Source organism: Scleropages formosus, chromosome 3 (assembly GCF_900964775.1).
Source record: "Scleropages formosus chromosome 3, fSclFor1.1, whole genome shotgun sequence".
Taxonomy (NCBI): Eukaryota; Metazoa; Chordata; class Actinopteri; order Osteoglossiformes; family Osteoglossidae; genus Scleropages; species Scleropages formosus.
The window spans coordinates 2,954,136-2,979,658 of NC_041808.1; the positions used below are offsets into that span (position 1 = coordinate 2,954,136).

The 25,523-nt window shown below is 47.1% G+C and overlaps 3 protein-coding genes and 3 non-coding genes across 6 annotated transcripts; 3 read left to right on the forward strand and 3 right to left on the reverse strand.

The window, feature by feature from the left end:
• Positions 1-125: 125 nt before the first annotated feature.
• Positions 126-241, forward strand: LOC114910281 (U5 spliceosomal RNA). Its single transcript, XR_003797584.1, has one exon. It is a non-coding gene; the product is annotated as a U5 spliceosomal RNA (small nuclear RNA).
• A 669-nt stretch (positions 242-910) lies between these two features.
• Positions 911-1,025, forward strand: LOC114910290 (U5 spliceosomal RNA). The gene has a single exon (XR_003797592.1). It is a non-coding gene; the product is annotated as a U5 spliceosomal RNA (small nuclear RNA).
• Positions 1,026-1,871: 846 nt separating this feature from the next.
• On the forward strand, positions 1,872-1,985 carry LOC114910284 (U5 spliceosomal RNA). Its single transcript, XR_003797587.1, has one exon. It is a non-coding gene; the product is annotated as a U5 spliceosomal RNA (small nuclear RNA).
• A 401-nt stretch (positions 1,986-2,386) lies between these two features.
• tvp23b (trans-golgi network vesicle protein 23 homolog B (S. cerevisiae)) lies at positions 2,387-6,467 on the reverse strand. The gene is made up of 7 exons (XM_029250583.1): positions 6,404-6,467; positions 5,535-5,611; positions 3,890-4,031; positions 3,522-3,611; positions 3,130-3,255; positions 2,764-2,892; positions 2,387-2,493 (listed from the first exon to the last, which is right to left on the reverse strand). The coding sequence occupies exons 1-7, from the start codon at positions 6,413-6,415 to the stop codon at positions 2,467-2,469; spliced, it is 603 nt and encodes a 200-aa protein (XP_029106416.1). The 5' UTR covers positions 6,416-6,467; the 3' UTR covers positions 2,387-2,466.
• An 863-nt stretch (positions 6,468-7,330) lies between these two features.
• LOC108924684 (tripartite motif-containing protein 16-like) lies at positions 7,331-14,626 on the reverse strand. Its single transcript, XM_018736224.2, has 6 exons — positions 13,696-14,626; positions 11,986-12,081; positions 10,767-11,000; positions 9,456-9,627; positions 8,908-9,000; positions 7,331-8,740 (listed from the first exon to the last, which is right to left on the reverse strand). The coding sequence occupies exons 1-6, from the start codon at positions 14,341-14,343 to the stop codon at positions 7,758-7,760; spliced, it is 2,226 nt and encodes a 741-aa protein (XP_018591740.1). The 5' UTR covers positions 14,344-14,626; the 3' UTR covers positions 7,331-7,757.
• Positions 14,627-15,930: 1,304 nt separating this feature from the next.
• fads6 (fatty acid desaturase 6) lies at positions 15,931-24,008 on the reverse strand. The gene is made up of 6 exons (XM_018736328.2): positions 23,642-24,008; positions 22,104-22,270; positions 20,531-20,711; positions 19,389-19,576; positions 18,113-18,292; positions 15,931-17,446 (listed from the first exon to the last, which is right to left on the reverse strand). The coding sequence occupies exons 1-6, from the start codon at positions 23,838-23,840 to the stop codon at positions 17,297-17,299; spliced, it is 1,065 nt and encodes a 354-aa protein (XP_018591844.1). The 5' UTR covers positions 23,841-24,008; the 3' UTR covers positions 15,931-17,296.
• Between the last annotated feature and the right edge of the window lie 1,515 nt (positions 24,009-25,523).

A 25,523-nucleotide genomic window follows, 5' to 3' on the forward strand; every position in this document is an offset into this window, starting at 1 on the left:
GTAACGGATTGTGCGGGCGAAAACAGTTTGGTCAACATGTGACTCATTGCGGTACCTCCGTGCAACCGCGGGCCGGACTGTGCGGTCGACGAGTGCGCTTCCCGCCGCTCGCGTTACGTTTCAGTTCACTCATGTTTCTCTTCAGATCGTATAAATCTTTCGCCTTTTACTAAAGATTTCCGTGGAGAGGAACAACTATGAGTTTCAACTAATTTTTTGATGCCCTACTTTATGTGGGGCTGTTTTCCTGGTGAAACTATAGAACAATCTTTTAAATTTTGGTTAATTACGCTGTTGTTTCTTATATGAGCGTATGTACTCCATCAGTGTTGAAGTTACACATCATTATTTTTTTTATGTATGCGGTAGTATTATGTCGTTTTATTGCCTCATTTATTTGTTTTTAGCGTCGTGTTTTCTGTCTTATAGTTGTCATACACTTGTACATTTGCGTTTTATGTAGCCCTGTATTCTGTTCTGTGTGGGATTATATTCTCCGGAGAAACGACTTTTTGTTCTACTGTATACGAGCTGCAGGGGGGAATGACAATAAACACCACTTGAACTCTCTGTTGTGAACTGAATATAATTAATTAATTCATTCGACGGGTCCTGTGAACAGCGCCCCCCTACAATGCGGTGAACACGAACATGCGCAGTCGCATTACCGTCCGTATTTGCATATATTTCTCCCATTGTACATTGCGACCCACAGACACATAGAAACATGTCCTTCTGGTTCATTAAGGACTGTATTTCTACTGAAACACAAGCTTCTTGTTGTATATAATTATTTTTATTGTTTATATCCGTGTCCGTGTGTGAAACAAAGTGCAGTGTGTTCCCGCACCTCTAATGGGGAAGTGCAGTGCGGCGACTGCGGCTCGCGGCACTCAGGAAGGTCGTTAGTTCACTCATGTTTTTCTTCAGCTCGTATAAATCTTTCGCCTTTTACTAAAGGTTTCCGTGGAGAGGAACAACTATGAGTTCTACCAATTTTTTGATGCCCTGTTTTACGCGGGGCTGCTTTACTGGTGAAAATATAGAAATATCTGTGTTATTGTTCATTAGAAATTTTTCTAGCATTGTATGTAGTACATTGGTAGTTCTAGGGGGGTGTTTGTTTTCAGCGCACCTACAATCTTGATATATTAGGTTACACTACGTTGATTTTCATTGTCTTGTTTCTTTGTTCTGAGCGTCGTGTTTCTTGTCTTGTAGTCATCATACATTGTTGTATATTTGTATTTTACGTAGTCCTGCGTACTGCTGTGTTGGACTGTAGTCTCCGGAGAAACGACATTTTGTATCTCTGTATACGAGCTATATGGAGAAATAACAATAAACACTCCTTGAACTAATTGTCTGTTGTGAACTAAATGTAAGTCTGATAACTCACGTTTTTTACATTTACTTCCTTTTTCCCTTGCGAGCTTATTTCTCAAATATTATATGTTTGGTTACTTTTCCCGCTTGTGTACGTATATAGCACACTGCATGCTTGGAGCCACCACAGTGAACCTTCCTCTGGAATTTACAAAATTTGATTAATTCATTCATTCATTCGACGGGTCCTGTGAACAGCGCCCCCTACAATGCGGTGAGCACGGACATGCGCAGTCGCATTACCGTCCGTATTTGCATATATGTCTCCCATTGTACATTGCGGCCCACAGACACATAGAAACAAGCCATTTTGGTTCATTAAGGACTACATTTCTACTAAAACACAAGTCTCGAGTTGTGTATAATTATTTTTATTGTTTATATCCGTGATTGTGTATGAAACAAAGTGCTGCGTGACCCCGCACCTCTAATGGGGAAGTGCAGTGCGGCGACTGCGGCTCGCGGCACTCAGGAAGATCATTAGTTCACTCATGTTTCTCTTCAGCTCGTATAAATCTTTCGCCTTTTACTAAAGATTTCCGTGGAGAGGAACAACCATGAGTTTTACCAATTTTTTGATGCCTTGTTTACGCAGGGCTTCCTATAACTGTTGAAAAGCAGATTAGACACCCACTGTTCACTCCTGTAACCACAGAAAAAGAAACAGCAGTATTATCAGCTAGGAAATACATAAAAAACACGGAACAAGCGATCCGTCTTTATTTATATAAATATTCATAAAGATCTACCAGAATGTAGTTGTAACATGTACGGAAGTATGTACAAAAACATAGTTTACTATAATATTCAGTAGAACTGAAAAAATATGTTCTGAAACAATGAAGGAAAAAAAAAATCAAGAACAGAAGAGTTAGTTTGGGATCATCACAGAAAACTATATTGTGGTTCACAAGGTTTTAACGTAGCATCCGAAGAACTCATTATCGCATGAAAAAAATACATCACTTTCTCTTAATAAAGAAGTTACAAATAATTCCTGTTTTTTTTTTTTTACATTAATGTACAAGAAAAATCCCATACAGGGCATCAACGCTAACACATTCATTCTTTCTCTTGACTCTAAGATTCTTCTTGTTTAGCCATTGCCTGTAGGAAGAGAAATAAAAAAAAGTCAAATTAACATCGCTCTCAGTAATTAATGTGGTACATGTTCTGTATGAATGCAATAGACATTAATGAAACTGTCGTGGGAAGATGGTGGTCCCAAGTGTGTGTTGTTACAACAATTGCTCAGTCAGATTTAATGTTTTATTAATGCTCATATATTAGAATTTCTTTATAGAAGTGTAATACATACAATATACACATGTAAGTGTCCAGCTTAGCTTGCCAAAAAAAAAAAAAACAGCTGTGTACCTGTTTGAAGAACTGACGTCCAAAGTAACTGGTGGCCATGCTTTTCAGATTGCTCCTGCTGCCCACCTTGCAGCGTATGTAGCCATAGAGGTTTGCTCCCTGGAGAACCACGCCCATGATGACTATGGGCTGTCAACAGGCAGGGTCGCACCCGGAAAAGGGGGAATTGAGTTACTGGATCTTACACGTTACGACAAATTCCAACAAGTTGCATTAGCTGGACACCTGGGTTAACTGTACAGGAATTATAGCTCATTTTCAATCCCATATCACCTACCACCCAAATAAGCCCTCACATTTCTACATGGTAATCTCCAAGAACACAAACACAGGTAGCAAGGCATTAGGGTAATACTTTACACACACCAGCCATTTGATGCTAAAAGAGAAGAGCGCACTGAAGATGAAGATGACCCAGATGATAGGACACACTATGAGGCCCAGCCAGAAGATCCGGGACTCTGAGTCAGAGGGGAGCTTCTTTCCAGGTCCCTGAATTAAAAATAAAGTTCTCAAAGTTCACAGCACAGTCTATGTAAAGGCTACAAGTCAAGAAGTTGTTCAGTTTGCATTACAAACCAAAAAAAATGTCCTAAGCCAAACAAGTGTTGACTGGTCTCCTTTCTGTGCATCACACAAGTGTGAAAATATCAAGATATGCTCCAAAGTCAGTGCCGACCCCGAAGTGACACCAGTATCAGTGTGGAGTATGGCTTTTATCACATCACAGTCAACAAGAGTGCTGGAATGTGACCTACTTTTCTGGACTCAAACACCCAGTGACTCTTCCCATCATCATCTACTTGGTTCCACCACCTCAGGCCCACCATCAGCCGTCCAGTGATGTTCTAAATAAATGTGGACCACAGGGAATATTCATCTCACCTAGTCCCAAAAAAGGTAACTTCTCACACAAAGAGGAATGTGCACTAAAACATTATTCAAGTCTTTAGAGAAAAAACATCTGGCAGAGCTGCAGAGAATAAAGACAATGCAAATACACCGCACACATACTTAGACGTTACATACACAATGAAAAACCTTCCTGGTACAACATCTCCATCCTGACAGCTAAACTGACCGTCCAAAAAAACTTGAAAAAACTGCAGTCCTTTGTAATGCTCACCTTGACAGTCCAAAAGTCACATGACAAAAGGAGGATGATGGTAACCATGCCAGCGATGAAGGTGCTCAGCCGTTCACAAACCAGGTACACAATGATGGCGCTGACGCGAAAGAACAGGTGGAAAAAGCTGGCCAGAGGGTGCCTGGAAACACACATACAGGGGTCATGCAGGTGAACGATGCCCTGAAGCTCTTCACCATCAAATCATTTTCAAGATTCATGAAGGGTCTCAAACACATCTGTGTCAAGACTCATTTCTCTCCAGATCTCCTATCCACTCTGTAAATTTACATTAGGTCATTTGTCACAAATACCCATCTATTCCCTACCAATTCTATATGCGGATAGTAATGCAAGGTTACCTGTTTTATAATGTGTACTCTTCAAATTCACAATTAGGATGTTAATATAATTATAGGTTTCAGTTTCATAATAGGCTGAAATATGCTAAATTTAGATTGTCTGTTCACAGTTTCACACATCTTTTAAAGTCGTCAGTTTTATTTATTTATTCTTAATAACTTACATTTATTCATTTAGCAGACAATTTCTCCAAAGTGACTTACAGTGTAAAGTCACCAACAATATGTGACGCTCCCTACAACTATTTACCCATTTATACAGCTGTGTAATTTTCACTGGAGCAATCTGGGGCAAGTACCTAGCTCAAGGGTACTACAGCTGGAGGTAGGATTCGAACCTGCAACCAAAGGCAGAAGCTGCTACCATCAATCAAACTGATCTGAATGACGACTCATGGGTTCATACTTTGGACAACTGACTTGTAGTTTGCTTTCCTTTATTTATGCTTGCAGTTACAGTTCTGATGTTACTCTGTGTTGTTACCATATCCTGTATGTCGCTGTGACCAAAAATATTTGTAATCTACCAATTCTGTACGCAGTCACCCATGTAAAGTATGGCGGTTTGACATTAGGCAAACTGATTGTACTTTGAGAATTGTGGTTCTGTATGTTTCTCTATGGCATCTACCGCGAACTTTTGCCGAGTTGTACAATGCTCTATTAAATGAAGAAATATAAATCTACGCTATACACAATAAAGTGATTTATTTATTCAGTAGATGCTTTTGTCCAAAGCAACTTCCAATGAACTCTATGTAGTGTTATCAGCCCACATACCTTATTCGCCATGGTGACTTACACTGCTAGATACACTACTTACACTGGCTCACTCATCCATACATCAGTGGAACACACACACTATGGGGGAACCTGAACAGCATGTCTTTGGACTGTGGGAGGAAACCAGAGCACCCACAGGAAACCCATGCAGACACGGGGAGAACATGCAAACTCCACGCTGACTGAGCGGGCATCGAACCCACATCCTCTCGCACCACCCAGGCACTGTGAGACAGCAGAGTTACTTGCTGTTCCACTACTGTACTTCAAGGACCAGGATGAAAATTCCACCCCTAAAACATGGTACTTCCTCTAAATTGCCCCAGTAATTTTTTTTTCCAATCTGTATAAACAGGTACATAATTTTACATACAATTTTTGGTTTGCATGTGAAGGTAAGTCCCCTTGGACAAAAATGTCAGCTAAATGAACAAATAAGTCTACAGCTGATACTCAAGAGCTGGATAGAGTACAGGCTTTCCAGCGATGGTCAAACTCACTCGATTTTGGACTTCTTCGACGTTCTGCCTGCATCCTCTTCCGCGTCAAACAGAGATACGTCATCATCGTTCAAGTCCTGCCAGAGGATAAACGCAACTGTAAACATGGTGATTACATCCAGGACATGACACTAAGGAAAATTCTTCAGATTGGGATATAAGAACGCAAGGTCAAGCGAGACGGACACAACATTCGGCAGAGGAAACTGTCCGTTCTAGTGGTCGGGCTCAGTCAAGAAAAAAGACAAAGGAAAAAGAAAAAAGTTTATTCTTCATGGTGGTGGAACTGTATACAAGAGCAGTTTTCATACCACAGGTTGTACAGTTTGTCACTTTGCTGAGTCTCTAGAGAGAGTATAGACTGTCATGAGGGAGCGATGAAAGAGATCAAAAGAACAGAATTCAAAGAAATAAAGTATTAAAATTCTTATAATACTCCTGAAATATTAAGAAGATTAACTTTAATCTTTTTTAGGTAACAGCTTGTAGGGTCATGTGAATTTTCTCCAGGAAACACACTGCAACCCCAATAATTCTAAAAGCTTTTCGTGAACATACAAACTGCTCATTCTGATAAGACACGCTCCTAAAAACACGCAACAGGACACACCATGGTGAATATATCAGTGACAAAGTAGTGACAATTCTTTTTAAAGAACAGCAAGTACTTTTTATGCAACAAAACTGCAGCAGTGCAGTGAGTGGCAGAGTTATAATTTCAAGTTAAGGGTTTATCAGACCGCTTCGTATTTTTTTTTTTTATTTTGTCATTGACAGTAAAGTACAGAATTAACATTAACTAGAAACAAAGAAACTCTCACACCCCCCTATGCACGTATTTAAAACAAAAAAACACATCTCTAACTTACTTGTCTCATCATTTTGAGGCCAGTACTTACACTTCCTGGTAACGTGTAAGCAAACAAAGGTGCCCTTTACGTGCCTGAAGGACCCCATAGTAACGAACTAATTACATCTTTAAAAATACCATCGTATCTTATCATTACACAAATTATTTGTCTATTTTAATCCATAAAAATATTTAAGATGCATCGTGTAAGAAGACTTGTGATTTTTCCTTATAATTTAATTCTTACTATTTTCCAATACACTAATATATTTACAGTCGGGCTTTAGCGTCGACGCATAAATTGTGCGACATTTGTATTAGGACCCCAAAGAGGTTTTCTGTATTGTTATTTCTTCTGTATGTTGGCTAATTTCTGCCAGTAACTCCTGCAAATTATACAGCAGAAACGTACTTTATGGTTTGTACGTTATATATATATATATATATATATATATATTTTTTTTAAGAAACTGGGAATAAAACTTCATACACATTTAGGGTTCCATAAACGATTTATTCAGTCGTTTTAGAAATCAGGTGAAGTGGAAAAAACTGTCAAGTCATCAGTTTACTTTATGATGACTAAATGGCTCATTCCATGAATGGTAAACATCTTAAAAAGTAAACCTTAATGCCACATAATCTGACAAGTATCCTGTAACTGATCTCACCACTTACTCCCCTTTGATGACGTTTCTCCTAACTTATTTATTTATTTATTTATTTATTTATTTATTTAAATTGGTTTAATTCTGTCACACTTTCTGGCAAATCCCATTTTGACAAAGCAGAATTCTTTACTCATATTTTAATTTTGCTCTGTTGTGTGCTGTTTTTATTTTCCAAGTTATTTTTCATGAAGGTATGATTATGTTTATTCAGTCTGAAAACAATGTGATATTTCTTCTGAAATGTAGTTTCTTATATACATGTGTCTGTAAAAGCCTACATTGTTAAACTGAATCCTCTGACATGTGGAATCCTAATACTTCTGTCTCTGCATATGATAGATATTCCTCAATGTGTGTCAGTTTGCACAGGTGGATTCTCTGAAGGTGGACAGATGGAGTAAATGAACACGCAGCTGTGGCTCACACTCTGCAGGGATTCTCAGAATTATTTTTTATTTCATAGGTCTGAGTAATACATTATGCTATTACTAAGTTTAGAAAGAACAATACAAATACTAACCATGTACCACTGGAGTAACTAATGTAAATGAGTGCAGGAGTTGCTGTTACAGTCCATCTGTCAAATGACCTCCATCCAATTTGTAGTACAGGAGGTTCACTTCTCACCCTTTTGGGTAAGATTAAAGTGTAGAACTGGAGGTGGTGGAAGGTAGTAAAGAGTTTGGCTGAGGCAAGGCTGTTTTAAGTTTTAGGAGCAGGTGGAGGATTTGCTTGCGGCAAGGCTGAGGAAGTGGTGGATGGAGGTGAAGGATCTAGTTGGGCCAGGGCTGTGGAGGCTTTAGAAGGAGGCAAAAGATCTGGTTGGGGCAAGATTGAGGAAGTGGTGAATGGAGGTGAAGGGTCTGGCTGTGCCAGGGCTATGGAGGCTTCAGAAGGAGGTGAAGGATCTGGTGGGACCAGGGCTGTGGAGGCTTCAGAAGGAGGAGGAGAATTTGCCTGGGGCAAGGCTGAGGAATTGGTGGATGGAGGTGAAGGGTCTAGCTGGGCAAGGGCTGTGGAGGCTTCAGAAGGAGGAGAAGGATTTTCCTGGGGCAAGACTGAAGAAGTGGTGGATAGAGGTGAAGGGTTTGGTTGGGCCAAGGCTATGGAGGCTTTAGATTGAGGTGAAGGGTCTGGTTGTGGCAGGGCATCTCCAGGCACTGCAAGCTCTATTGCGTTCTCCCTCTTGGGGAGCCAGATGGCTGGATAGAGAGGCTCCAGGAACTCAGCCTGGTACTCAAACAGGAGTGTCATGGTTTCGGCCACGCCAAAGAAGGCCAACCGGTGTCTGGCAAAGTCCACGTAGACACCGAGCCGAGTGAACTTGTCCACCTTCAGGGGCGTTTCAGCGTCACCATGCCAGGCAGAGAAGCCAGTACCGTTACAATGCAGACACCAGGAGAAGTCGTTTCCTGCAATGCAGCTACTGCTCTCTGTGCCCTTGCGGTCGATGCTCTTGTAGGTGAGGCCCACGTATGCATCCTCCCCTTTCACGTCCACCTCGAAGTAATGGCGGCCCAGGTAGAAGCTCTCAACGGTCAGTGCCTGTCGCCAGTGCTCGAAGCGCTCTGGCATGTCTTGGTAGCTGTGCTGCCACGGAGTCGTGTTGGTCACCTTCTGTTTGTCGTTGGTCAGTCGCAGATACTTGTGAACAGTTTTCTCATCAAAGCTGAGCGGGATGGCGTCTGCAGGCCACGAGCAGGATCCATACAAAGGGGGTCAAAGAAACAGTAATTATAGTTAGTTGGTCAAACTACTTTGTAAGTGATCAGACTTCATCACAGCATCGGATTCTTGAAAGAATTTCATGAGGGGAGGAAGACAGTCAACCTCCACTGAAGCACATGCTTACACTTGAGGAAGTCCTTCCGAGCCTTGGGGTCGGGCACAGAGAAGCGGTTCGCCGTTATGAGTGTCCGCACCGTTGTTTTTATCCCCATTTTTTCTGAAGGGAGGAGAACGTTGATGATTTCAATTAGATTTAATGAGTTTCGGGAGTAAAATTACACATCTTTTTTGTTTTGCTGTACCTTACATGGGTGTCACTGTAACTATCTTCATCCCTGACCTGTAATCATGCGTCACCATGGGTTCGGATTCTTTAAAACCAAGTCATACTTTGCACACGATTCACTCTTGGCTACAGCATTCCCTGATCTCTGGCGGAGCTCTGTGTGTGTGTGTGTGGTTTCATTTCCCTGGCAACAGGGTAAGTTTGAGCTTTGTAGCGCCCTCACATACTTGTACCCCACCCTGGTTTGCTACACAGGTGGGAACATGTTCGTTGCTTTTGACATGTTGAAGATACACTGAGTCATGTTCGGTCTCCGTCCTAATGCCGACTCCCTTTGTTAACCGGCATCACCACCCTCCCCCACCACACCCTGCGTGTGTGCCCACCACTCTTGCAGGTCTCCTTCAGCTTGTCCCTGTAGATGGACGGCAGCCTCTGGCAGAGCTCACGGGTTGAGTCCTTGACCACACGGCTGAAGGATGGGAGGCGGTCCGTCAGTCCAATGTAGACCCCGGGCAGGGAGACGTCCTCGGCGTCCTTCTTCCATTGAGAGTAGTCCTGAGGCCAAGCGGCACATTGTCATCAGAGCTTGGACACAGCAGGTAGTACCTATCTCAGTTTGTCACCCCTACGTTGAAGCAAATAAGTCTGCAGCACTTTGAATAATCTTCCATCCTACGTTTACTTACTGCCAAGAGCGTGTGGCTAAGTGAAAGCACCCCTCAGGACTGCGTTGTGTTGGATGTAAGACAATGCAGCTCATGGACTTTTACACCTTGGATCACGGCAAAGGACTGCATTCCAAGTGTTTTCATACTGAGACCTTCATTAAAGGGAGGTTAAGCGGAAACGTTTCCGGAATATACCTCGCCGGAAGACAAGAGCGCCCGGACCCAAAGTAAACCACACGTCTGCAGTTCCTGGCTGAACTTACTCAAGTACTGTGGATGTACCTTTGACACAAACACCACATATAATCAGCTCTGATTGCTGAAGGAGCATGTGGCAGAACTGGTTTCAGCCAGAACTGGTTCAGCGTGCTGATCGTAGTATCAGCCTCGCGCTGTTGGCTCTGGTTCCACCACGTGGGGGCTTGTCTAAGTGATAAGCAGCCCCTTGTCATACATCACAAATGGGTTCTCACAAAATTCTTAGGTATTTCTTAAGCGGTTTATTGCAGCTTCAGGGTACACACATTCCATCAGGGTACTTAGAGGTTAATGATTTAGAGAGGCGCCGCCACAGGAGGCCTAGTGGTTCGAGCTGCCTTGTGCTGGAAGGACCCAGGTTCAGGTTTGAAGCCCACCTCCTGCTGTAGTTCCTTCAAGCAAGGCACTTGCCCTGAGTTGATAGAGTAAAAATTACCCTACTTTGTAAATGGGTAAATCAGGGTAAATAACAAAACCCTGACAGTCAATTTGGAGAAAAAAGATAAATAAACATATACTTTTGGCTGGAAGGCTTTGGGTTCAAGTCCTTGTGCTTTCAAAGTGTGTGCTCCCAAAGTAGTCCCTCAGAAGTGTCTCCCAAAGGACGAAGAGACAAAGAAGCTCCGCAGAGCTGTTTACATTCCTGTTTCACCTTAGACATGTTGACAGAAATTATCAGTATGGTAAATATCCTGGATACTCAGATTTTGCCACATTTCCACATGAGTTTCGAGCCCAAACTCTCTCTTGTGCGGAGACGAGCAGTACCTGCAGGAAGTCGACGTCGTTCTTGCTCTTGAAGAGCTTCTCCGCGTGGGCCTGCGCCCTCCGCAACTCGGCGCACCTGTACTCCAGGTGCGTCCGGATGCTCTCGGCCTGCTTGGCCGCCTGCTGGGCTTCGCCCTCCAGGATCTCCATCACCTCCCTCTGGGCCTTGTCCACTGCGGCCTGGAGCTCGGCGAACTGCTGGCGGATGACGCCTCTCACATCCAGCACGGAGCTCTTGGGGAACACGGTGAGGAGGAGGAGAGAGTGAGCAGTGGGACAGCGGTGGAGGAGCCCATCAAGTGCTTACCCTTCCTGTAGCACTCTGAGGGCGGTACTTGGGTCTCGGGACACCGAAACACTCGGCAGAACCCAAAGGGGTTTGCCTGCAAAAATCCAGCGATGGACCTTCACACACTCTCCAGATATACTGATATAATGTGGACCTCAATCAGTTTTAGTGGAGGACGTTTACTGTGTGTGTTTGGTTGGGTTCCACCTTGAACTAATTTAATTCTGTAGGTTTTGTGTCCAGTAAAAAACATGAAGATGTAAATACTGTACTTGAGATACCCCTCCCCCACAAAAACAGTGTTGAATTGCTTCATTTCAAATGTTAAGTAAAAAGTACTGAAGTCTCTCTTGATCAATGTAGGAATAAATTTTAAACGAACCCAAAAGTTGCACGTTTGAATCTCACCTCCAGCTATAAGACCCTTGAATAAGGTACTTACAGTAAATTGCTCCTGTAAAATTACCCAGCTGTATGAATGGGTAAATAATTGTCAGTTGCTTTGGAGAAAAATGTCTGATAAAGGGAGTAGAAGTTTCAGGTGTTAAAACATTCAGGATGTGAACTGTCATGCCCATGGGGTCATGACCACACATGTTCACAGCGGAAAAGCTGTTAAGTGCCGCACAGGCGTTCACCTCAGCTGTAGGTGTGGCGATAAAGTCACCGTTTTGAAAGGCCTGTGCACGGTAAATATGACCGAGATCACATGGTAAAGGGCTTTGTGAACAGGGTAAACAAAGGTGCACTTTTAGGCCTTCGCCAGATAACTGCCTATACAAGGATAGTTAACGGTTCAAGTCTTTGATGACCACGTGTGACCTTTTGAAGGTGAGTGGGGTGACGCTGACCGCGTGACCGACCATATGATTGACAATGCGGTCAAGTGTGTGACAGCAGAGCGACCAGTCGTGTGTGTGGAGAGCTGACCTCGATGGAGGCCGTGTTACTGTGCAGTTTCTGGATGGCCTTCTCTGCAGCCTTCGAGGTTCTCTCCATCTCGCTCTGCTTCTCTTTCAGCTCCCTCTGTGGACACAAGGAGAGGAGGTCACCAGGTAGTAAATGGTTATACGGGGTACTATTGGGCAATACAGGCTAATTCAGGGTACTACATGGTAACGCAGGGTAATACAGGGCCGTACAGGGTAATTCAATGTACTGCAGGGTTATATAGGGTACTAAAGTGTAACTCAGGATAATACAGGGCAGTAAGGGGTTATGTAGGGCAATACAGAGCAATTCAGTGTACTACGGCAGTTACAAGTCAAAGTCCTTCACCGCATGTGTAAAGGGAGGCCCCAAAACCCGCGTGTATGAGTTTGTGTGCAATGTTAACGATTTGTTTTAAATTTTTTTGCAGGCTGATCTTCACTTCAGCGTTCTCTCAGAGAGCTCCGTACCGCGTTCACGCACTCGGGCTGTTGCTGCCCGTCTCGGATGAGTCCGACCAGTCGGTGCTTCCTGACAACGAGTTGCGACAGAGGCCGTCCGGTCCGGCGGTAAAGCAGGGCTCACGTTCCCCGTACTGTTCAAGTGTCATGACGATCTGAGACTAAACGATGACAGTAAGAGGAGGAGCCCCCAGCGCCATCCGGCCCTGACGCACACACACACACACACGTGAGCTGGCCTGTCCTCCCAGGGGACAGGAGCTAATGTGTGTTCCTGTCCCTCTCATGTGCTCACGCTCCTCAGCTCCTTTCGCAGTGTCTTCTGGAATGCGTAAATGTTTTTCTTCTCTAGATAATGAGGCTACGGAAGAGGAAGCCACTACCTCTCAGCTGAGCTCATTTGAAAGCGGCTTAGAGAGGAGAGACAAACGGAGGAAACTTCCAGAATTTCCACAATCGCACCCTGCTTACAAATCGTTTTACTACATACGCTGTAATTTTTTTATCTGGTGAAATACGATTCAATTCATAAAGTAAGTAAATCAACAGAGGGGGAGCTGGTAGCGTAACAGTTAGAACATTATTTCGGCAATCAGGAGGACAAACACTGTCGTAACTCACCGGTACGGGTTAGCTGGTAATTTAGTGGTTAGTGCTGGTGCCTTTGGACCTGAAGGTTACAGGTTCAAATCCCCCCTCCAGCTGTAGTACTCTTGAGCAAGGTACCTACCCTTAATTACTCCAGTAAATTACCCAGCTGTATAAATGGGTAAATTAGTGTAAGTAGCTTAACATTGTAAGTTGCTTTGAAGAAAAGTGTCAGATGAGTGAATGATGCTCATCAAGTGTCCAGTGTGTTGCTGTTTCACATAAAAAGTGTCCTGCAGGAGCATTTATATAGATATTAATACGTTCTGTACCTGCTTTAAATACTACGGATGCTGCTGAATCTGCACCTAAATAAAGTATGATAAAAGAATTTGCGTTGTACTACTTTATTAAAATGAATAAATGAACGTAAATATAATTTTTCGCTAATTTGCAGAACGTTGCCTGCTGAGATTTCCACACACGTGGCCCTCAGACCCGTCCGCGCCACCGATTGGCCAAAAACGGCGGAAGAGCCCTGACATCACATGTGGCACCAGTGACCCGACTCGTCCCGCGTGCTGGCTTGCGTGTGCTTGTCTGCGTCAGCGAGCGCGTTTGGCACGTTTGCCTCCATGTGTGCGGCAGCACGTGCGAGTACCTCGATCGTGAGTCGTGCCTCCTCCACGGGGGTCACCTCGTGCCCCCAGTGCCCCTCCTCCAGGCACTTGCAACACATGCAGCAGCCGTCGGTGCAGCAGTACAGTCTCAGCGGCTGGCCGTGACCCTCGCACACGCGTGACTCAACGTCCCGCAGCGGTTCCACCAGGCGGTGGCTCTGAAAGCGGACGTTCTCCAGGTGGGGCCTCAGGTGGCTGCCGCAGTACGACACCAGGCAGGTGAGGCAGGACTTGAGGGCCTGCCGGGGTCTGTCGATGCACGCGTCGCACGCCACATCGTTCAGCCCCAGCACCTTTTCCTCCTCTTCCTGGGTGTCCACTGCGCCGTCTTGCATCTGCGCTCCTTTCAAACCCCCGGCATCCTGAGCTGCCCTCTCCTCCTTTCCGCTCTTGCTCCTGGGTGGCTCCAGCTCCGCGTCCCCCAGGGTGCCGTTCACTTGGCCTTTTGGCCCCTTCGCACTGTTGCACGAGGGGCAGAGGTCCCCATCACCCCCGCGACCCCCCTGAGAGGGTTCACTGACAGGTTTCCCTGGGGGCTCGGAGCTTAGATCAGGCTCTGAGGTTCCAGGCTGAGCCTGGGGTTGCGGGAGCCTGCTGTCCATGTCCGTGTCCATGTCTGTGTTGGCCATGTCTTCCACGATTCTCGTCCTCTTCCTTCCCTCGCTGTGAGCGGAGCGGCGTGGAGCGGCAGGCTTCAGCTCGCGAGTGTGTGCTGCTGTGTTCGCCCTTCACTCACCCGTCTGGTCCCTCCCCCGCTGAGAAACCCTCCCCAGGCAGGAAGAGCAGGGCGGGGTGACTGCCGCACCGGGGGAGTGTTGTTCCGAACGCCACCGGGCAAAGCAAATTTCCCTTTGTGATTCCTTTTTGGTCCAGTTCTGTGTGCTCAGAACCTGAGGAGTTGTGTGGTCGGTGTCACAACGAGCGCCACTGAGTAACGCCGCTGAAGTCAGACAGAGTTCAAAGAGTCCAGCGGAGCCAATCGTGTCTTGAGCAAGGAGCAAAGTGCGGTTTCCCTTTCTAATTTGTACAAAAATAGACAAACAATCACTCATCTTTTTTTAACAAACATTCAGGAACAAGTTGGACGTTTTGACATTTTCTCTTGCCCATTGCATTATGGAAGTGACCTGTGTGAGTACCTTGGTCTCGAAAGTGGTTGAGAGTCCAGTGCACGGTGCTGCCACCTTGTGGAGATGCATCCTGGCTCTTACTTTCAGTTTACCTGGATGTCAATTTAAGTTGAATGCGTCAGTTTACCACGTTTATTTCGTTTGTATGTGGAGGTGAGTATTGACCATCTTGGTGCACTGAGCGATTTTGATATACAGGCTGAATCCAGTAAGCACATAATTAAATCCCATGTCTGTTTCTTCACACTGCTAACTGTATCTGATCCAGTTATCTTAGATGTCATCATCTTTAAACTACAAACAAAAGCTCTGTCACCACTAATCATAAAGTATTGATACGGGACTCAACTAGTGTCTCTGGCCATGTTCTCCTGATTTAAAACTGTACCGAACCAGCTGATCTTGGTCAGTATCATCTGTGTAAATGATACAGTGATGTGAGGCGTCCCACAGGGCTCCCTACTCAGACTCGACTTTTTTCCCCATAACAACAGATACATTTCGAAACAGCTTTATCTGTGTGACTCTTCAGCAGGGCTGTGGAGTCGGTACACAAAACCTTCGACTCCAACCCCAGTAACCCAATAATTGCTTCCGACTCCGAGTCCACAGCACTGGCCAAAAGTTGCATGTTATTTTGGCAGTCGACTTATCCAGCAAATATAGACCTAAACCTATATTACACCTCTAATTTTTGGGGTTTGACTTATACGCCAGCATATATGGTACATTTAGTCGGAGTTAGTACATTTTTACCGACTCCAGTAACCCAATAGTTGCTTCCGACTCCACAGCACTGCTCTCCACGATTCCTCATCTTTTACAAATCTACCACTCTGCCTCTTGGAGACTATTTAAATTTAAGTAAAACAGAATTTTTATTAATTAGGTTAAAAAAGTTTGATTGAACTGTCTGAAATGACTCATCAAGAACTCAGTTCAGTTCACAAGTCTGCTCCTCAGAACTGATCTATGCATTTGCCCCACAGCCTACTGCAGCCTATATAATAAGAACAGTACAGCAAAAGGTACATTTACATTTTATTCAGTTTGTTCATTTGCATGATCCTTTGAAGATGAGTTGGTCATATATATTTTCAGATTAATTGTTTAATAAACTAGTAGTAATTTTGTGGCCTTTCGTATACATGGCGCAATTAGACAATTAGTTGTATTTTTATTGGTTTCTACACATTCAGATCTAGTGTCACTGTTAACGATCCCGTAAACTGTCCAGATCCATAGGCCAAAGTTCATTTTCAGGCTCTTTTTGTGCGACTACGTGGTTGCTGACTACGCAGAGTCAACAGTGCTTGGAGACGGCAAATTCCAGCGTACGTTGTCTTTCTGGCCCCGTTTCCAGCGTCCAAAGCTGTGTCTTCAATTCTTCAGTGGGCGGAGCTGATAAGATAATAAACCAGATGAGGTCCACTTGCAGCTGGACAACTTGGAAGAGCTTCCTCAAACTGGCCGCTGCAAGCAAAGAGCCTGCTGACGTGGACATGGGTTCGGCCTGGTGGTCCAGGAGAACACTTTGGATTCCAGGATGTGCTCTAGTCCCTGCCCTGTACCCTAGTCCTTCGGCCCTCAGGGTCCATAATCACGGCCTACGGCTGGTACGAAGTAAACTCCGAAGGGGCAAAAGCAAAATTCCACACGAGTCATCAGACTTGACATGCTCTCTGGTCCATGGTGCAAAAGTTACCTTTGATTTAAAATGGTCAGTGAGCGAAAAAGTGAGTGTCTTGGGGGTGCTGAAAAAATAGGGACTTAGAAAGTGAAAATAATTCCACACGAAAGTATAATCAAAACGCTATACTGTAATTATATTATTACTATTCTATATTAGTGTTATTTTAACATGAAAGATGTGTGAAATTAACGGAAAAAATATAACAGAGCCCTGTTATATAATGTAGGATTCTTGCATGTTAATTATTTATGGTTTATATAATGCAATATAAGAACGTTTGCGATTTAAGACAAAGTTGACTTCCGATGGTAATAAGGTCATCAGAACGGAACCCATCATAAACCGAGGACCTGTGTGTGTGTGTGTGTGTGTGTGTGTGTGTGGAAAATTGATCATCACACAGCTATTATATCACATGAGAAAGACTGCTTCTCATTAAATACCTGTTTCATGGTGGACATGAAACATCATGGACATTCGATGTAGGTCCAGAAAATGGGTTTTGCACTGTGGTAAATATGCGGTGTTGTGCAGGATTACAGCACCATTTCCAACACACCCATCACCCCTGGGGGTTGAGCGAAACGAATCCGCTCGCATCAGACAACTGAAGGGAGCTCAGCATCAAGGACGTCAACTCTCGCACCGAAGGCCAAGGGTCCAGCGGTCAGCGCTCACATCCTGGTCCGGAGTGTCTTCAAGTCAGTCGGAACTACAGCGACAGGGTGAGCAGTTGAGTACACCCCCGCGCCCCCAACATTACTGCACCCCCACAAGCTCTGTGATGGGGGGTGCAAACACCATCAGCTCCTGGTACTTGTGGAAGAAGAGGCGCAGGCGCGACAGGTAGGCGTCCTCCTGGTAGGGAAGCTCTTTCTCCTTCAGATATTTGGAGACAATGGGCTTCACCTGGAGGAAGAGAGGAAATGAGAGAGAGACAAGCCCCCCCAGGGTGGGGGTGGGGTTGTCAAACCCAGCAATCAAAGGGAACAGTGAAAACAATGAGTCCGGGGCACCGAACTGAAACAGGTCCGGTTGGACTCCAGGATGGTCCACTTTCCATTCAGAAAATCCCAGGTATGACAAGACGAAGATGCGTTCAGTTGCTGGGCAACAGGAAGCTACACATCTGTACTCTGCTTTATTAAACACCCGGAGGGACTCGACCAACGCTGTGGGAAAGCTGTCTTTTTATGGGGCGTCGGGCTCCTCTGAACCCTTCGGATCAGCAAAACCTCACCGGGTCTAACCCCGGTTAAGCGCGGTCATGGGACCAAGAGCCAACGCGGCACTGGGGCACTGGAGCACTGGACCAGGTCACACACATTCCACTCAGCGGCACCAACTAGAGCTAAATGAACAATGACTGAAAGTGAGGAGATCAAACACGTCCCACTAAGATCATTTGTGCCAAAGTACAACTCAGAGATTATGGTCACAGGTCACTGAAAGGCCGAAATCCGACGAGGTCACGCGACTCGCGGCTACGTGCGGATTTGCCTGCCTCCAACCCCTTCTGCGGTGACACTGCGTGAGCCGTGTGTCAGCGGGACTCCTCTGCAGGGGGTCTCCTACCTTCAGACACATGTGGTCAGACAGGGAGGGGAAGAGGTGGTGCTCCACATGGCAGCTGATGAGCGAGTGGCCGAACGTCCAGTCTAGCAGCGGGTTCCGGGGCAGGTTCAGCACGCCGTGGGTCATCTGGTAGATGCGCTTGGGTCGGCGGTTCGGGGAGAACATGGCCAGACCGATGTGCTGGGGTGGGCCGGAGGTGGACATGGGATGAAACACAGGAAATCACATGGGTCAGCAAGAGGTGGTTTCCAAACCACGTGTTCCTGAGTGTGTCCGTGTGTGTGCGCGTGCGCGCTCACAGTTGGGGACTTCTGCACATATGAACACACATATACATACAGAACAAAGCGCACAAATTACGATCACAATTTCTTTTTAACTCCCTTTTACTCATACACAGATGCACGCTGGTTGCCATGGCGACCTTAATGCCTCGGTAGGTGGTCCGCACCATGTGACCACAGAGAAAGGGTTACTGGAGCATCTGTGTCGCTGATTTTGGGTGGCCAGCAGCAATAGATAAGGACACACACGTACACACAAGGACAGCTGTAGACACACACACACACACACACACACACACACACTCCTGTAGACAGGGTGGGCCTCATTCCTTCCTGGCTGAGATTCCTACTGTGAACAACGTCCCACATGTTTTCAGATCAAGGGAGACATTTTAATCCAACTTTTCAGAGAAGCAAACACACACACACACACACACACACACACACACACACACACACACACACACAGATATCCACACAATGCACAATGGAGTTCAGTATGAAGCTAAGGCTGAGAACCACCAGACCCACGTCTTTCCCACTCGGAGCTCCCTGTCCGCAGCCCGACCGCAGTGCGGGAAACACTGTGAGGAACAATGCAAATATGAACAAAAAAGACCGCAGAAAAATTTGCCCCGGGCTCCTCTCAGACAAAACCTGTTTCCCGATCCACTAAGCACAGTAAAATAACTGTAAAAACTGGGATGGACCACACCTCACTCTCCGTCCCATCGGCCGGACCCCGACAGCCTCGTAAAATCAGTCAAAGCACAGCAGGTAACACATGGGCTCAGAAATCACAATAAGGGGCTGTTATCACCATAACACGACCTTTACGCAACCGTGATACGACCATGAGGGAACCAGAAGAGAACCGTGAGCCATCCTGATTTCTTTACTGCAACCGCACATCCAGGTGAACAAACTGAACACTGACATAGCTGCGTTTGCGTGTGTGAGCAAATGTGACCTCTGACCCTTCTCCCACCTACCTGGAAGATGTTGACGTGGATGTAGGGCAGGGAGAACATGGCTCTGCACGCCAGCATGCAGAGCACAGCGCTGCCCGCTGACCGGAACCCGGAGACGTGTAGCAGCAGCCAGTAGTGCGAGTACCAGCCCAGGGCGACCAGAAGTACGGTCCGAACGGCGTAGGCCGGGGACTGACCCCTGAGCTGGGCTGCCGGAACACCAGAGGACAAGGTCAGCGCATTCAGATAGAGCCACAAACACACACAGACACAGAGGAGAAGGGTGACGGCGACACACCGGCTCCTCAACTTACGAACACGACCGGAACCGGAAGCGTTTTCACAACTCAAATAGTTCATAAGTCAAATCAAACTTTATAAAAGGCAGTAAATAATTATTATTATGTATCATGACATAATGATACGGACATCCCTCAGTTTATTTACAGGTTAAGTTCTGTGAACATCACAGATATGGCTATAATAAATAATTTGCAAGACTTTTGGTATTTTTATTAACTTTGAGCGATATAAAAGCTAAATGTAAATATATAAAATAAAAACACATTGTCTCCACACACGTCTTTCCAACGCTGATTGTTCAGTGATTCGTTCCAGAACTGTGTGCAAAGTTCCACATCTTTTCATTGATCAGCGAGCTGTAAACACCGTGGAAGCGAGTTGAATTATGGCGGTCCCATGTTCTCCTATCCTTTTTGTGTGCTCTTTAGTGCGGTCTGTCGACCAGGACCATAAACACGGGTAACAGTCACTGTGCTACAGGTATTAGATGAGTGAAGAAAATGCCGGTAAAAATAAATGAACCAGAAAATGTTCATAACTTTAAAAGTTTGTAACTCAGTCCTTCATAATATGAGGAGTCGAAAATATGCATTCTTTCCTCTAGTTTCTGAATGTCTGTTGTGGAAGGGCTCTCTCAATGGCACGCTGAATCTGGAGGAATAGACGGGGGGATGGGCGGGGGGGGGGGCAGTGCGGTCAAGGGTTCGGGACCCTGAACCCTGAACGACCACTGAAAGAAATGATGAAAATGAATTTTGCTGTTTTTTTATTTTAAAATAAATACACACTTGGTAAATAATAATGGTAAATAGTGGCAAAACAAGTGCATTGCTACAAAATGTAAATTAATGAGCAGGTACCTAACGCCACCAGGGGGGTGATGATGGGCACGGCCAGGGGTGCGAGGAACAGGTACACGCCCCGGGGCAGGAAGGGCACGCGCCACGTGCTGGAGTCACCCAGGCCGATGATGTTGGTGTGCGCATGGTGCATCTTCACGTGGGCCTGGACCCCAGCCCTCGCCGTGAAGGAGCCGCATACCTGGACAGGGGGATGGGACACGGGGACTGATCCCACAGCTCGAGGATGAGTACACATCTCTCGCTCACTGATCCCTCTCTGAGTGCTGCCGTCCCTCACGTAGCACCTCATAGGTGAACAATGTGGTAAAATGCACTCCAAAGAGCTTCAACCTCAACTCAGCAATGGAGCGTAAGATCGAGACCCGAACATAACCGTTTTCAACACCCTTCTGTGATCCAGCATATTCACATTTACTAATTTATTCGCTGAGTTGATGTACTTCTCTAAAGCGGCTTCCGCCATTACGCTGCTTCCACTGATTTGCCCATTTGCACAACAGGATCATTTTTACCGTATCCGTCATGAGCAAGCACCTCGATCAAGGACACTACAGCGGGAGGTGGGATTCGAACCTGCGAGTGTTTGTCTTGTATCCGTGACCCTTGGTACCCTTTTGATAACCTTGGCCCACATGGAAAGAGGACGTCTAGGGGCAGCTGGAGGTGAGGGACACCCTATAGGTTGGCAGCGACGGCCGAGCGGTCCAATGAGACAAGTGGTCCAGTAACACAGCCCCCTGCCTGAACCCTGCGGTCGAAACGCCTGGATGGAACGGTCATTGACCTCCTGAGTTGAACCACTTGTTAGTGGGCTGAAAGACAGTCGTCCTCCTCCTCCGGGTGTCATAACTGTGTCATTAACGTTCCGCTGAGCCCAACCGAAGATTAGTCATAAATCAATCATGTCTGAATATGTATTTTGGGGCCACTGGGGGTGCAGTGGTTAGAGATGCTGTTTTCCACTCAAAGGACCTGGGTTCGAATCCCACCTCCTGCAGTAGAACATCCTGATCAAGGCACTTACCCTGAAGTGATACAATAACAATTACTTTGCAGTGTAAATAGGTAAATCAGTGTAAGTGGCTTAACATAGTGAGTTACTTCGGGGAAAAGGGTCAGCAAGGTGTAAATATAGTGATATAAATGGTTCAGCTGGTCCTTCTGTGGTCATGTGCTGCTGGATCAGGGAAACTGATGGTGATTCTAAGAAAAGCATCATTCAGTGAGTACAAAACTGAGTAAATAAGGTACAGCTTATCACTCTGAGGTACAGCTGAAAGGACTCAATTAGGAGTCGAACCTGCGACACTGCCCAGGTGAGGAAGTCTGTGAACGCGAACCACACGGACCGTCTTTGGTCTTTGATGCTCTGGACCACAATGGTTTAAATGAGGTTACAAACGGTCCAGATTGATGGGGTCTAGCTGACAGAAACGGGCCTCAAGCATTAAGTGAACTTGGAGCTGTAAGTTATTTACCAGGTTCCTCGTGAGATGGGTTGTGCTGGACCTTCCAGGGGATCACGGTCATGAGTTTTTGTTTTGCTTTGTTTTTATGGAACCCCCCTCACCTCGATGAAGAAGATAGCCCACACGTCCCCCCAGGCCCGGGACTCGCTCAGGGCTCCGTGACTCGCCAGATGAGCTCCTTTGACCGTGATGACCGCGTGTGCCGTCCCCATGAGCAGCAGCCCCAAGGTGAACCACAGCACTTGAGAGGAGCGCAGCAGCAGGAAAGCTGTGATGGACAGGGGTGAGAGGTGTGGTTAGGTTAGGGAGGGCAGAAGGGGGGAGGAACACAATGACGGGTTAGCAGAATGAGGTTGGGGGGGTGGTCAGAAGAGGTACAACATTCAAACTCAGCTAGGAATCAATGGTTTTGAACACAGAGTAAAGCAACATGACCATGTGATTCCAAGACCGACTTATGGGATCAGATGAATTTCATTGACAGAGAGCTCAGAAACACAGTTTAAAAACAGTGTAAAACTGGATGGAGAGAAGGTAAATTCTGCACCATGGAAGCCAAAGAGCTTCAGAGTGTTTTTTTTCCAGCGGTCCTGTCGAAGTGACCGCAGCGTTCACTGGCTGCTCCGAATCCGCCGGCAAGTAACGCTGTGGGCGAGTGCTTGAAATTTACGGTCATAATGGAACGTGAAGCGAAACAGAGCCGAGGGAGTTTAACACGGTATCGAAGTGTGAGGCCCCCCTTTCCAGCAGGGAGCACTTACGCTCTTCCTTTCAAAGCTTCCTTTTCTACCACACACTATCACGCACACACACACTGTCACACACACAGCTTGCTGGTTGATCACCGTGACAACCAGGAGCACGGTGCGAGTTGGGGGGTGGGGGGGTCTCTGAAATTTTCCTGGTTTTTTTAAACCTACTGAAACGGAGCTCTGACCACGTTTGGAATGAAGGAGCGCATGGGACGTCCTGGGGGGGCAAGGAGGGCTACAATGACGACCCCCCCCAGGTGCGAGGAATCCACACTTTCCCACTCAAACACTCCTGACTCCCAGCGTTCGATAAGCCTCCACATGGGGGGAGGGGGTGCACCGCATTCCCCGCCATCTCCCGAGAGACTCTCGGGGTATGGGGGGCAAACAGATGCTTTAACACATCCCCCCCCCCCAGTGAGGAGCTCTGGAGCAAGAGGGCATCACTAGTATTAATATAAAGAGTATTAATATGTCTCATCAATATTAACACACAACTGTTTCATCCGGGTAGGGGGTGCGGTGGCACAGTGGGTTGGACCGGGTCCTGCTCTCCAGTGGGTCTGGGGTTCGAGTCCCGCTTGGGGTGCCTTGCGACGGACTGGCGTCCCGTCCTGGGTGTGTCCCCTCCCCCTCCGGCCTTACGCCCCGTGTTGCCGGGTAGGCTCCGGTTCCCCGTGACCCCGCATGGGACAAGCGGTTCGGAAAATGTGTGTGTGTGTGTGTGTGTGTGTGTGTTTCATCCGACAGCAGAAGTAAATAATCTCCCACCCCCCCAAGGGCACGCAGTATATCACTCCGCAGCCTTGTGACGGTCGAGGTGCACCTATGGAGTGTGCCAGCTGCAGCCCCCCCAGCAGAGGGCAGGGAGCACAGGTGTGTCCTACCTGCAGGCAGACAGGCGAAGGCGGCGGTCAGGATGGCGCAGTCCACCCCCCTCGTCTCCCACCAGCTGCTCTCCCGCACCGTCCTCTGGACCCTCCGCCTCAGCTCCATCATGAGGGACTCGCGCTCCAAGGGCATCGGGCCCCCCTCCCGCCGGGGGTCTGCGTCCACCTCCCGCCACTCTTCCGGAACGTCCTGCATGCTGCTGGCGCTGCGACGCAACGTGCCACGCCGCTCTGGGAGGTGCGGTGCGGACCGGTGGCCCCCCTCGGTGTGCTTGGGGATGGAGGAGATGAAGTGCCCCCCCCACTGGCCACTCGTGGGGGTGCAGGAGCCCAACTGGCACCGTTGGTCCGAGCAGAACGACGCTGTCACACACACATGCGCTCACACTCACTCAGGGATGCTGCTGCAGTCCTGCTCTGTGGAGGCAACAGCTGAGCTGCTCTCTCTCTCTGTGCTCCTTATGAATACTGCATATCCCACCCCCCGCCCCCCTTGCCTGAACCCCCGCCCCCTGTCCTTCCCTCTCCTAGGCAGGAGGCCTAGAAATGGGTGGGGCGGAGAGGGGGGCTCGGCTCCTTCGCACACAGCAGTTTCCTTTCGTTACTGGGGGGTGAAGGGGGGGATCTTGACTTTGTGCCAAATGGAAAACATCGTGGGGATGTTAGGAGAGGCATGTGAGCGCCCCTTCGGACCCTGGGCCACTTCAGTCGGGTGGAGGTGGGGGGGGTCTCTGCCTCTGACCAATCAGGGAAGAGAGATCTCGGCGCACAAACACAAGTAATAACCAGTCGTTTCTGCTGCTTCCAACAATTTAATTCATTTGCGGTAACAAATTACACACCGACCTCCTTTCCGTGACATGAAATTTACCATTAAGGTGCACTAAACACAGGTACACACACACACGTATGCACACAGAGCACTTGTTACACCTTGCAAGGCTTTTTGTACAAAAACACAAGACGACTGCAGCTGCGTTTCCGTGGGGAAGGGAAACGGGGGCGCACCGCTGCCTGCCTGAGCTACATGTGACACGTGGGACAACAGCAGCGAATGCAAATAAGCAGCAACACACACATCAGAGCAGGTCAAAGGTCGTCAGCCTCCCTGACCCAGCAGCACATGACCACAGAGGACCGACTGACCCGTTTACCTCATATTTACACCTGTCTGACCGTTTCCCCCAGTGCCTCACAACATCAGTCTACTTACAGTGATTCATCCATTTATATGGCACGGTCACTTTTACTCTATTCAGTGTCCATTAGGGGTAAATACCTTGATCGAGGGTGAGGGTGAGACAAAGAGACGAGCTGTGAACAACATGGTGAGAAAAGGAGGACGAGGATGTGGCTGAGTGTCCTTTGGGGCTGGTGGGGGGGACATCGGTAAGGATGTGCTACAGCACCATGAGCATCAGCCACACCTGGTTAAATACATCAGAAGTGGGTGGCTGGAGACTGAATTGTTTGGACCATCATCATGGCAACACACTCCGCACCCACTCCTTGTTCCACCATAATCCATAAGCATGTCCGCCTGCACGTGGGGGGATCTGAGCTGCCAAAAAGGCTCTATAATCCAGCTGCATTGAAGACATATGAGGCCACCAGGAGGTGCTCCTGGACCCCCTTCCTGACTCCACAGATCATCTTACATCACAGTCAGGCACTACCTGCAAATGAAAGCAGAAGAACAGCAGGTCGTAGGTCACTGTCACTGGAACCGAGGCTTTTTCATCATCCATCAAGTCCTGAACGCGGTTGGTCATCATGGGCAGAGGGGGGAGGAGCATGTCCCTCGGCATGCAAATGAGCTGAGGATGCAGAACATCTGCAGAATTTACGGGAGGGGGTTTAGAACATGGTGCTGCATCTA